This window comes from Micromys minutus (genome assembly GCF_963924665.1).
Source record: "Micromys minutus genome assembly, chromosome: 11".
NCBI classification, from domain to species: Eukaryota; Metazoa; Chordata; class Mammalia; order Rodentia; family Muridae; genus Micromys; species Micromys minutus.
This window is the reverse complement of record NC_137980.1, coordinates 12,212,543-12,226,647: the sequence shown is the minus strand read 5'-3', so window position 1 is coordinate 12,226,647 and position 14,105 is coordinate 12,212,543. Positions and strand designations below refer to the sequence as shown.

Sequence of the window (14,105 nt, the reverse complement as noted above, 5' to 3'; positions counted from 1 at the left end):
TCTATTGGATGTAGGGTTGGTCAAGATCTTTTCCCAATTTTTTGGTTGCCATTTTTGTCTTATTGACAATGTCTTTTGCATTACAGAAGCTTTGCAGTTGTATGAGCACCCATTTGTCTATTCTTGATCATAGAGCATAAGCCACTTGTGCTCTGTTCAGGAAGTTTCTCCTGTGTCTATGTGTTCTAAGTTCTTCCCCATTTTCTCTTCTATTAGATTTAGTGTATCTGGTTCTATGTGGCAGTCCTTGATCCACTTGGACTTGAGCTTCATACAAGGCCATAAGAATGGATTTATTTGCAATCTTCTACATGCTGACTGTCAGTTGAACCAATATCATCTGTTGAAAATGGTGTCTTTTTTCCATTGGATAATTTTAACTCGTTTGTCAGAGATCAAGTGACCATAGGTGTGTCGGTTCATTTCTGGGTCCTCGATTCTGTTCCATTGATCTACCTGCCTATCTCTGTACCAATACCATGAAGTTTTTATCACAATATAGCTGAGATCAGGGCTGGTGATTCCCCCAGAAGTGTTTTTATTCTTGAGAATAGATTTTGCTATTCTTGTAATTTGTTCACTTCTTTAAATTATTAGATTTGAGAAATGTGTGAGTGCGAAAGAAGCCTTGGAGGCCGATTTGTATCAAAGATTTATCTTGGTGCTGAATGAGAAGAAAACAAAGATCCGAAGCCTGCATAAGTTGCTAAATGAAGTCCAGCAGCTGGAGCAGAGTACAAATCATGAAAGGTAGCATCCTTTTGCTCTTGGATAAGAGCTGTAAATCCAGTAGAATGTCTTTCCAGACTTGCAACATTGGGTGTCTACTTTTCATAATTTTTTGTAGCGTGTGTAGACACCGTAGCTTGGATAAGTATGTTTGCCACCCCTAGTTTGCTTTGAAATACAACATACAGTCATAGATACGAAACTTATTTAATTCTTAGATATTCATCTATTATTTAATTTATTTAGTTTTTAGACATTATGAAGTAAGAAATATATTAGTTAACAAAACTTTTCGCCTCCTCCAAGGCTGCAAGTTGTTTGTACATCTGTAATCCTAACATCTAAGCAATGTCCACTTTAGATCCAGCTAGTGAGTGCTAAGTCCTGTAGTGTATTCACCATTGTCTGATGAAAGTATGTCATTTCATCCTATTATGGTCAAGGTGTGGGTGGCAGTGCCTTCCCCCTTTTAAAGTGTGTGTACACTTGATTCATATGGAGAAAATTATAGGTTAAAAGTGGCTAGTATAAGTTTGGGTAATTTCAAGTGTGTTTAATCATTCACTCATACAGATCTGATTCTGTTGCCTTGGATCTGAAAAGCATAGGTTTAGTATAACATAGTATAAAGAAAGTACCATTTAATTTCAGCTTTTTATTTTTTATGTCTGGTACAGAGCACTACTCGAATGTGGTACTAAACACTGATATATGCTCTCTGAGCCTCCTTTTGGGGCAAATCTAGTGAAATTTAATACTGCTTTCAAATCATTCCCGTGTCCAGCATGCCCATGAGGTAACATGTGGAATAGTGTTTAAATTAACGAGTAAAATGGGATAAACTCATTCAGTAATTAGTAGGAAACTTTTACCACCACTCAGTAACTAAAATAAAACCTCTTTCTTTTAAGGGACTTAGACTTTAATTGATTTCATCTAAGTCACATACTCACTCTGTGTCTGTCTAAGCAGAACTCTTTCTAGAAATGATTTTCTGTATTTTCTTACTGGTAAGTCAGATTGTTAGCCAGAATGAATTGGTGATTTCCATTTCTGCCTCTCTCTATTTCCAGTGAAACACCATGTTCTGACAAAACCCCCGGCGAGGAGGGGCTTTATGATGGCAGTACTGATGAAGAAAGCGGAGACCCTGCCATGGGCACAGGTGAGAGAGCCGGCGACACTTAAGGGTCTCGTGCCACATGGGTTCATCACTTTCCTAAGACACCAAATTGAAAACGTGTATGAAAAAAGTTTTTTCATAAATGTGATAAAAAAAATCTTACCCTAGAACTTTATGAACATTACATTAAAATGAAAATTTACAGTAGACTGCAGCAGTTAGAAGAGCCAGGCATAGGAGCGGCGTCTATCCGCTCAGTGGTTAAGTGGCTGTTCCGTGAGAGCGCCCTAGGAGAAGGCTGGTGTACCTATGCTATCATCAGCAGCTCAGACCTGCTGCTCTCTCTTCTCAGAGATGCCACCGAGGCGCACCTATGGTGGAGCAGGGTGAGGCTGAACACACTTGTACTCTTCAGAAAAGAGCTTGCTATGGATAAAAGGGGACAGAGATAAAAAATGTCTAGTTGCACCATTTTCAGGCATGTTTTTATCTTACTGGTCTTTTGCTAGTGCATTTTGGTTTCAGATTTTGTGTTTTTATTGGTTTCATTTGTGTTTATATGTGTGCCTTTGTGTGTGTGTGTGTGTTTTCTTGTGGTTGTTGTTGTTTTACTTTGTTGAATTTGTTTTTGTTTGCCTGCTTATTACTCAAGAGAGGCACTAAGAGCTACACTGGAATGAACAGAGTGAAAGGGAGGAGCTTGTGGAGATGGCAGAGGGACCCTGATCAGAATATATTGTAGTCAGAGTGTATTGCACTTTGACTAGTTGTGGGACCCTCAGAATAACATTTTACTGAAATGGATTAGATAAGAGAGAACAAGAATGGTAGGAATCAGAGATGAGACCACAACCATGAGGAAACCAAAGTTTCAAAAGGAGAGGAGACAGAATAACAACTGGAGGGCGAGGTAAAAAGACAGGCATTGTGTTTTTACTTTAGTTAGAAGAAAAACACGATGTGTGCTGGTGGGAATGAAGGGACAACTGAGGACTGGCTTACCTGGGACACTGTAGGGACCCACAGTGACAGAGTAGGGAAAATGAATCTACAAACCTAGAAAACCCAGAGGGGCGGTGAAGATTAAATGAGGTTTATTATACTAGTTAATTGATACATCACATTTGATTTAAAAAAATCACACAGTCAGGTAAATGCACTTCCAAAGGTCAGCATATTTTACCATGTAGAGGAAATAAATTATTTTGTGTATTTTCCTATTTAAATAATTTTTATATTCTTTAATTAACATGTAATTACTTCACTTTTTCCTTTCTTTTCCTTTCTCCATGCCTTCCCACATTCCCTCCTTCCAACTTCTTCCATGATGAACCTTATACCCAGATTAATATCCTTTTCCCCAATTATTTTTGCGTACATTTATTTACTATGTATATTTACATGTTTACACAAATTTATAAACACAGCCTGCTTAGATTGATTTTGTTAATGTATATGGCTTCAAAATTATTTCAGTATACATTAAAATGTAGAGACAGAGAAACATAGTATTGTTAAACTTTTCAAAAATTTTAATAACTGCTATGCACATTGATTTTGTTCTTTAATTTAAATAGCATATCTCATCAGCACGCAGAGGGGATGAAAATTATTGATCAGAAATATATCATTAAGTATGTATATCTGAGATTGGGGGCTTTATGTGTTAAACCTATTTTTAACAAGGCTTTAAAATTGGCAACACTTCTATTTATTTCTTATTATTTATTATATGTATCATTAATGTGATTCTCCCTCAAATATATATTTGACTTATAAGCCTCTGGTTCCTTTTTCTTTTGTTTAATTATTTAATCTTAATAAAACCAAATCTCAAATGTGAAATTCTTGATTTGGAACCACAACCTGAGTCCACAGGTCTGAGAGGAAGCACTGTAGGTTGTAGCTGGAAATAACACAAAGTCAGGCCCACACTACCACCAGCAAGGTGCCAGGAATGGGCTGGCCTGGCTTGTTGCCAGACTCTGAGCCTGAGCTCTGAAAGCTCTTCACCTGGCTCATTCAGTTCCCATGTGGTTTTGTCACCCCAGCCCCAGGCTTCCAAATTCTGTGGCTGGCTGGGCTGCCTCGCCACCACCATTTTCTCTAGAACTCAGTTGAGTTACCACATGGAAGAAAACATCACACAAACTTAGTTTAGAATCAACAGGTAACTCAATGCTGGGTGCAGCAACTAGCATCCTCATTTTATAAGCTATTCTGAACCAAACTCCACCAGTGGCATCTAAACCTCTAGCTTGCTACATTTTCTCCTCCACCCTCTCCTCATCCAAAAAGCAAGTCACCTTTTCCCGCCTCTCTTCTTCACCTCTCCACCCCGAGAAGTCCTGCCTACTCTGCACCCAGTGATTAGTTTCTTGAAATCTTTATTAATCAGGGAAGGTCAGTGAACTACAGGATTCAGTTCTCATCCCTGGCAACCCCTCTTTGGGAAGAAAAATTAGTATCGGAATACAAACACCACCAGGGCTATCCTTAACAGTGTGTAGGGGGTGGGGCTCTGTAGAGATCCTGCCTTCACACTGGGGTGTCTAACAGCCAGCTCTGCAGCTTACCCATGCTGCAAGCCCCCACCATTTCATGCTGGTCTCACACTGTGTGTGCTGTGATTGTGACCTGGAGTTTGAACTGCCTCTTCTTCCTGAACTTCCTCTAGCATCCTGGCTGCCTGCAGTGTAAGAAATCATGTGGCTTTTATGGAAGCCTTCCTCTTTCAGGTATCCCTGCCTTCATACACTCAAGCAAGTGAGAGAAGGAAGAAAGGTCAGTAAGAAATACCAGATTTACCCTGTCTTTCAGAAACCCATTTCTAAAAGTGTTTGAGTATATAATTTGGCAGTAATTTTATTATGTGATTCTTTTTTTTTTAGTTATTAAAATCACCATAGTCCTCATGAGTTGTTTACATGATTGCCTTGTTTCTTTATGATGACTGAGGCTCACTGAGGTGATAATCTTTCACTGAGTCAACCATCTACTCCAGGAAATATTGATTGATTATCTATCATTTATCTATCTATCTATCTATCCATCCATCTATCTATTTCTGCATCTATATATTTATTCAAAACATAAAATCTCTTTGGAACCTGAATGTCCTGGAACTAACTAGGTAAACCAGGCTGACCTTAATTAAATTCACAGAAATCCTCTTGTCTCTGTCCAGTGAGTCTAGGATTAAAGATGTCTCCCATAGCACCCTGAAATGTGTTTGCTTTTATTCCTCTATCTAGAAGTAGGATCTGGATATTGAAGTTTGAAAGAAATATATATGTAATTGTTTTATAAATAAAATAACTTCCTGACTTTTGTTACCCAAAACTCCCAACTGCTGAGCCATCTCTACAGCTCCTAACTAATTCTAATAACACATAAACTTTCATAATTTTTTCACAAAAGGTGCCACATAAAACCACTTAAAACCTAATGAGTGTTGGGGATTATAAATTCTGTGAAATACCCTTCTCTACAGACTGTTTTTTGGTATTCAAATTGTAAATACACCATCGTTTAGTTTCACAAGTAGAACCTCACAAGTAATAGAAAATTATTTAGTGCCCAAGTATCAGATATAATGCAAAAAATAGTTTTTCAGTTTGAATTCTTTTAATATTATACCATAACTGTGTTGACACTATAACAGTAAAGCTTTATATGAACACACAATTAATTAAATATGCATATAAGAATTTTAATCAGTTAAAGGTTTTTAGGTATCACAAAGAAGTATTTACTAGAAGGCTAAATTTATTTTATAGAGACTGGCTCTTTCTAATGAAATATTTTAATCATACATGTAATCACTTCTAATTAGCCATGACATAAGGAATTGGGTGAAGGAATATTTAGCTTTAATAAGCAATATACCTGAGTAATCATCATTTTGTTTCTGGACATTGACATTATTTCTTCCCATTGCAGAATATTTGAATTAGCCTTGCTAAAAGATCAAATACAAAAATACTTTCCTACTATGCCTTTCTTTTTAGTACAGATTAAAGGAGCACAGATATTACAAACACATAAAGAAGCATTCTGTCCATTTCTCTGCATAATGATTTGCCCAAGATTTAGCACATTAGTTTAATTACTCCTGCTTAACAAACAGGCAAGTCCCTGTATAATTACTGTCAATCATTTGGGTTTCTACTTTGTTGCTAGACTTCCTGAAAGGAAGTGTGGTTATAGAATAGCCTTTTTGAAAATAAATGAATGGCCATGCAACACAGTTGATGAATACTGATACAGTTGTTTTTAAAAATAGAACAGAGTTAAAATTTCTGAGTATCAAAGACCTTGTGGCTTTGAACAGGGAATCTCCTCTCACACAGGGGAGAGCAACATGTCCTGCCAAATAGATTACTCATAAGCTCTTCGGAACTACACACATGCTCTTAATCTATCCAGAGACCTCATCAGAACTAAGCTTCTTTGTGAATTCTAAATGGAAAATTTAATTTATCAAGACCCACCATCATGCCGAAGAGACAGTTTGGGTTGTTTCTCAGCGATACTAAAGACCTCTTGAGGACACTTAGTTCCTAGAGAGATCCCATGTGTAAGTATTTGCTCTACAGTCTGTCTCCATCATGGGGTTGAGCAGATAAGACTTCATGATATGTAACTGTGGAGGAAATTAAGGTGTCTATGTTTTTAATTCCATTCCTGCTCTGCTTGGTAGTTTCTTTAGATTATTTTTTCAAAGATCTTTCTAATTTCGTGTATGTGTACTATATTCACAATATTCACAATATTTCTGCACTTCTCCAGCCAAATTCATGACCTCTTTTTAAAATTACTGTTGTTACACATACAGGTATATTGTCTCATATTATGATATATATATATATATATATATATATATATGATTATATAAATGAAATCTGGTGAGCCCAGTTATTTTTGCCTATATTTGTTTTAGGAATGACCCCTTCGTCTTGTCAATTAAGGGTTCATCTCCTTGTGGATTGATTGTGCCTTCATTAGTTATCTGTAGCTCGTCATCTAGAGGCTAAGAGAGGGACAACAATTATTTCTCACCCCCTGTAAGATTTGTTTATTAACCTTGACATGGCAACTGGTGTTATTTTTCTTGTCTTGTACAGGAAGATGTTTTGTGTTGGACTCAGGGCACAGCTCCTCTGGGTGTGTAGGTAGTGCAGTGTCCTTGTGCATGCCCTTGTCCTTTGCTACTCAATAATATTTCTGCCCCTGCTTCTGTAGTGTAAGATTGTGTTGTGGGTACATGACTTTCTAGATAACTATTTTACTTTTTTTGTGTGTTCCTGAAGAAACAAAGAGATTGTATTTTAAATGTCTCTTAGAATAGATTAAAAAGTTTGGCATCCCCTTTCCTTTCAAAGCAACAGTGAATCTAAAATTGATGAAAGAAACCTTTCATAACATCCACGAAGGGCAAGCAGGAGCATAAACACTGCTTATCCTGGCTAATGAAATGTGTAGGAACCCACCATTGCAGCATGTTTGCCCAGGACGGCCATTTTTCCTCTGTGCACCTTCTGTGAACTCGGTTTGGGGATTCTCATGCGTCTCTCAGGCCAGAAGGATCCGCAGTTGATTTGCATGTGACCAAAAAGACCCAATTGATCTTCCCAGGAGTTGAAAGTCACATCTGGTGGCATTTCTTGCTAGAAGTAATGTTTTTAGCAGCAGTGAATAAGTGAGTTTTCAACAAAGCCAGTTGCCCAAAAGCCAGAAAGCCATGATCCATACCCAGTCAGGGAGACAGAAAAGGGTCAGTAGAAGATTTCAGATCTCCCCCAGATGTTGAATATAGTTGAAAAAACTTCAAAGGACAATTAAAATATTTTAAGAAAACATGCTTTAAGAATTAAAAATGAGCATGATAATACGTTAACATTTGAGGATTCTTAACAAAGATTGTTAGCATTCTGTCTAAGCCCCACTCCATGGTTACTTAGCAACAGCCAAGTATGCTCTGCCCTACAGTTACCTGTCAATAGCTAGGTGGGCCTGACTCACTATAAAAGAGGCTGCTTGGTCCCTCCTCTCTCTTTCAATTGTCTTCCTGCTCCTCTGTGTTCTAATCCCTTCCCCCATCTCTCTCTACTTGCTCATGGCCTGCCTCTACTTCTCTACTTCCCTCTCTGCCTATCTTTCTCTTTTTGTCTCTCCCCCCTCTCTGACTTCCTCCATTTCTATTACCCTCTTAACTCCCCTCTCCATGCCCTGAATAAACTCTATTCTATACTGTACTGTCCTGTGACTGGTCCCTCAGCATGGGCCTGCTCAGACACCCCTCTCCCCATACCTGACTACACCTCCAGGTAGGGCATGCAGCTCCCCTCTTGAGATGAAGCTATTATTTAACAAGTACGAGATTGGAATACTGGAGTTGCAGAGTAGATAAAATGACAGGTCCGTGACAGTAGATAAACAGGTGATTTGAGATATTAGGTGTATAAATACTTCTTATTCCCTTGATGTCACTGACAAAGGTTGTTCAATAAAGTAATTGTAACATTATGAGTATCCTTTAGACAGAAATACAACAAAGAGCAATGACAGGGTAAAATGATCTCAGAAGTACATCAAGCAAAGATGTTGTACTTTTGTAGCACACAATAGTTGGGAATTATAGAATACCAGACAGCTGGTCAATATAGAATTATCGAATATACTAGAAAAAATTAGAGTAATGTCTCTCATGACCATAGATACAGAAACTGCAATTAAAATACTAAGAAATTGTAACTAGAAACAGGAAATGTTCATCATGAACAACCAAATTTTATCTTTCTGATGACAAAATTGTTTGTATCATAAATTTTATCAGTTTACCTTACATTGCTAATAAACTAGTATAACACATGATATTGATATATATGTAAAAAGCATTTGGGAATTCCCACACATTGTAATACGAAACAGACACAATGAAGCAGGAATATAAAGGAGCCTTGTCAACCTGATGAAAGAAGTTTGGCAGGAGGCTCACACCGTTCTTGGTAGGGGTGGACTGCAGAGTAGCACTGCATTCAGTAGGTAGAAACAAAGGATGAATGTTATCAGCTGTCAGTAAGGTAGTCAGCCTGGTATGGCCAGTTGCAGCCAGCATGGGTGTTTGAAAGGGCTACAAGTTGGAAAGGAAGAAGTCAAAATATCACTATTTGCACATGATATGATAGTATACTTAAGTGACTCCAGAAATTTCACCAGACAACACCTATGGCTGATGGGCTGGGTTTGGTCTTGGAACTTCTTTAATCGAGGCCATGTTCTTTTTCATTATAATAAGGAGGGTGTTCTGGAATTGACTTAATATAAATGTTAGTTTATGTGATTGATAGGCATGCATTGTACAAACACTACATAAATTCTCTTTTATTAATATGTCCAGTTGAATTAGTATTTGTTATTGTGAGAGTGTTTTAAAGATGGATCTCTAAATTTCTACTTGTGCTATATATATATGTATATATATATGTATACTATATGTATACATATATAAACATATACATTATATGTATGTGTGGTTGTCTGTGTATGTGTGTATAAAGTAATACATTTTTCTACTTATATATTTAGCTATAACCCCTAACAAATTGTAATATGCTGCTGTTGATGCAATAGAATATAATTTTCTCATGGTTATGAGGATCTAAAATTCAAAGTATTTCCAGAACTGTTCGTCCAAAGGGCTCTGACAGAAGGTTGTGCTCCAGGCCCTTCCTGATGGCCTATAGACTGCTATCTTCCCCTTGTGTTTGTGTCATCTTACCTGGACTTCACCGTCAAAGCCACCTAAAACAGAGACAAGCCACATTTAACTAGGATCCACACTGTTGTTATCCATATAAATACCTTAACTTATGTACGGTTCCATCCTTAGATATAGACTTTAGAACTCGTGAATACTTTTACTTTTTTATATTTGTGTGTGTGTTGGCGTGTGTCCATGTGTGTGTGTATCTGGTGTGTACACGTTTGTATGTGATCATATGTATGTGCATGCATGTGAGTGTGTGCATGTGTGTGTGTATCATGTATATATTCTCGTGGTCCTGTGTGTGCATGCTTGTGTGTCTGTACATGTTTACATCTGTGTGTGCACACGTGTGTGTGTGTGTATGTATGCATGTATGTGCACGTGTGTGTGTGTGTGTGTGTGTGTGTGTCAATATTCCTGCCTTTCCTGGAGACCAGCTGAGGACAGTTATGGGAGTCTTTCTTCTCTGTGCATTGTAGGTCTCTGTGACTGAGTTCAGTTACTTAGGATTCCTGACACGTGCTTATAGTCAGTGAGCCTTCGTTTTCTATCATATGTTGTTGTTTTTGCTTTTTTTTTTTTTATTTTACAAGGAAGGTAACAGCTATAACTTATAACCATTTAATGGCCATTTGGGAGCAAGGATACCAATATTTGTTGCATTTTCAAGAAGATTCAGAACTATACTAAGCCATAAAAATAGTATTTAGACCAGGAAGACTCTATTAGGATGTTACATTCCAAGAGAAGCCTGGAGTGGATATAATGTTAAGTGAAGTAAAGCATCCAAACAGGAAGCTGGATCTCTCCATGAATTAGCCTAGAGATCTGTCTACATGTTCCTTGGTCAGTATGGCAGCAGCTGGACCCATGGAAGCATAGAGGATGAAATTCTGCTACATACAAACTGTGAAGTGCTGTGGGGACACCACTTGTTATTTCAGTCTTTGAGCATCAATTATTATAAAAAAAAAAGTCTTCCTTAATGCAACTTTCTGGGACGCTGGGTAATATTTTGCATTCAGGTATATTACATATCTTCCTTTTTGCAATGCAGGTCTTTTTAGTACTCAGTAAATACTTTATCACTATCCTACAAATTCAGTTTTCCATTTTATTTTAAAAGCATAGTTAATATAAAATTTGTACTTTCATATTTATGATATCCATCTTTTTTAAATCAAAGACACATTACATTTCTTTTCAACATTTTTATCATGATATCCGTGCTAAAAAAGTTCTATTTCGTGCTTATTCTGTAGTTATCGAGTAGATTTGTATTATTGTGAAAAAGAAAAATTGAACTGCCAAGTTGTTGTGGAGCTTTTGATATAAGGGAATATTTAGTGACTTACATCCAAGGACTCTTGTTTAAATCTGACCGTAGACACCACTGTTTATTAAATGCACAGCACACTGAGTTGTTGTAAAAACACCTAAGGATAGCCAAACCCAGAGTTCAGGGAAAGACTGCTGCCCCCAGATATAACACCCTGGGCTCAGGCCCCAATTTGAATGTAAGAAAACAAAGTGTGCTTCATTCATGACATTGTCCTAGGGAAGGGAAGCTTAACATCTTCATTGACCCTATAAGTCTCAGACGCTCTGTGAGCTGAAACAAAGGCTGGTGTGAACATAGCTGCAGTCTCTACATCAGCTCAAGTGCAACTATGCTATACGTAGAAGTCTCACCTCTCCGTTATTGTGGCAGGGGTCTCTATCACAAGCAGCACAGGAAACTCTACCACAAACAGCACAGCTGGTCCCTTAAGCCAATTCATCATTGTCACTTGTAAGCCACATTCAAGATCAGAAGGATAGAGAAGGTTACCCATAATGAAGGTCTGGCATGCAGCCAGCCCACCAGCCTTGATGCAGTACAAGCTGCAGCTTCCAGCTGAAGCCTGGGATGTGTGAAGGATGGACATCAGCAGGCTTTAGAGACAGATCTGAATGTGCAGTGTGTGGACGAGAAGGGTCACAAGTTGGGTGAGGAGGTGAAAGGCACAATGTGAACCCAATGTGTGACAAATCCAAGCCTGTAATAAAAGTAAGGAATGGCAGAAGACTGTAAATGTAGTGCCAGTTGGGGTGTTATAAGGAAATGGATACAGGAACAGTGTCAAAGCAAAGAGGAGATTATGGTGTGTTCATCATATGACTGTTCAAGCTATGGAAATAGCCAAACTATGGCCATACTATTGTGTAACGGACATTGATAAACTGGACAAATTAAAAGTTATAAATAGCTGACTTCTTTTCTCTGTTATTGTTTCTCAAGTAATGTGTATGAATGTACTGGAAGAAGGCATTGGCTCCGGACCTCAACATCATATCTTACTCATGGCTCAGATCCTCATTTAATGTCATTACTCTTGCTTCTTAAACTGTATGTTTGTGACACTTTGAAAAGGATGATGTTCAATGACTGGTATCGCTGTCCCTTTATGTCTAAAGCGCATTTAGTGTAGGTTGCTTCTCAGAGATCGAACTCTGTGATATGAGTCCCTTAGAGAACATGTGTTTAGACTCAGCACCTGTGTCGCCTTCTGTGTACTCAGTTGCTGCTCACTTTCTCCTTTCCTCACTGACCCACACAACTAACTGCAGGTCAGGAATGCTTTTCAAGATGTCTACCAACCATAGCAGTGCGTATACAGTATTTATACTGCCATGTTGTATTTCAGACAATCCAGAGGTGATTTATGATAAAGTAAGAATATTTATTTATATTACCTATTATAAAGAATAGACTGTATAAAGGTCACTTAATTGTTTTGATATGCTCTGGACCCCTGGAAAAAGAAAAATCTTGAAGCTATTGGAAGTTGATAATTCTTTCAATCGTCTTGCATAAAGTACAAATATATATATATATATATATATATATATATATATATATATATTCTTTATTTATGATTCAAATCTTATTTTCCTTTGAAATCCCCCTAGCCCATCATGCTTCCCAGGCCTCTATGAAGCTGCTCCCCACCCACCCACCCACTCTCTTCCTCCTACATTTGCCTACACTGGGGCATCAACCCTTCACAGGACCAAAGGCCTTTCCTACTATTCATGCCTAATAAGGCCATCCTCTGCTACATATGCAGCTAGAGCCAACAGTTACTCCATTGGTATTCTTTGGTTGGTGTGTTAAGTCTCTGGGAGCTCTGAGGGATGTGGTTGTTTGATATTGTTGTTTTTCCTATGGAGTTGCAAACCCCTTCAGCTTCTTCAGTCCTTCTTCCACCAATGGGGACCTCATTTTAGTCCAATGATTGGCAGTAAGCTGCTACCTCTGTATTTATCAGACACTGGCAGACCCTCTCAGGAATCAGCTAACTCAGGCTCCTGTCAACATGCACTTCTTGGCATCTGCAATATTGTCTGGGTTTGATGACTGTATATAGGATGAATCCCCAGGTGAAGCGGTCTCTGGATGACCTTTTCTTCAGTGTCTGTTCCACATGTTGTCTTCATATTTTCTCCCGTAAGTATTTTGTTCCTCTTTCTAAGAAGAACTAAAGCATCTAAGCTTTGTTCTTCATTTTTTTTAGGTTCATGTAGTGTGTGTATTGTATCTTGGGTAGTCTGAGCTCTTGAGCTAATATTCACTAATCAGTGAGTGCATACCATGTGTGTTCTTTTGTGATTGTGTTACCTCATTTAGGATGATATTTTCTGGATTCATAGATTTGCCTATGTATTATATGAACTCATTGTTTTTAATAGCTGAGTAGTATTCCATTATGTAAATGTACCACACTATCTGTATCCATTCTTCTGTTGAGGGACATCTGGGTTCTTTCCAGCTTCTAGCTATTATAAATAAGTCTGCTCTGAACATAGTGAAGCATGTGTTCTTGTTACATATTGGAGCCTTTGTGTGTGTGTGTGTGTGTGTGTGTGTGTGTGTGTGTGTATGCCCAGGACTAGTATAGCTGGGTCCTCAGGTGGTACTATATTTAATTTTCTAAGGAACCTCCAGACTGATTTTCAGAGTGGTTGTACCAGCTTGCAATTTCACGTACAATGGGGAATGTTCCTCTTTCTACACATTCTCGCCAGTGTCTGCTGTCACCTGAGTTTTTGATCTTAGCCATTCTGACTGGTGTGAGGAGGGATCTCAGCGTTGTTTTGATTTGCATTTTCCTGATACTAAGGATATTGTGTGTAAGCACATTTCTTTAGGTGCTTCCTGCCTTTTGAGGTGTCTCAATTAAGAATTCTTTGTTTAGCTTTGTCACCATTTATTAATAGGGTGATTTGATTTTCTGGAGTCTAACTTCTTGTGTTCTTTGTATATATTGGATATTAGCCCTCTATCAGATATAAAACTTGTAAAGACCTGTTCCCAATGTGTTGGTTGCTGTTTTGTTCTATTAATAATGTATTTTGCCTTACAGAAGCTTTACAGTTGTATGAGGTTCCATTTGTCTATTCTTGATCATAGAGCATAACCCACTGGTATTCTGTTTGGGA

At 38.0% G+C, this 14,105-nt stretch overlaps 1 protein-coding gene across 1 annotated transcript in view; it reads left to right on the top strand.

Annotated features, from left to right (window-relative positions):
- XRCC4 (X-ray repair cross complementing 4) overlaps positions 1–14,105 on the top strand; it is a gene marked incomplete at its 5' end in the record, with an annotated part of 175,947 nt that overhangs the window by 64,378 nt on the left and 97,464 nt on the right. Inside the window, 2 exons of the mRNA XM_080924847.1 lie at positions 598–750; positions 1,803–1,894. Of these exons, the coding sequence (XP_080780973.1) occupies positions 598–750; positions 1,803–1,894 (245 nt within the window). The remainder of the gene's footprint in view (positions 1–597; positions 751–1,802; positions 1,895–14,105) is intronic.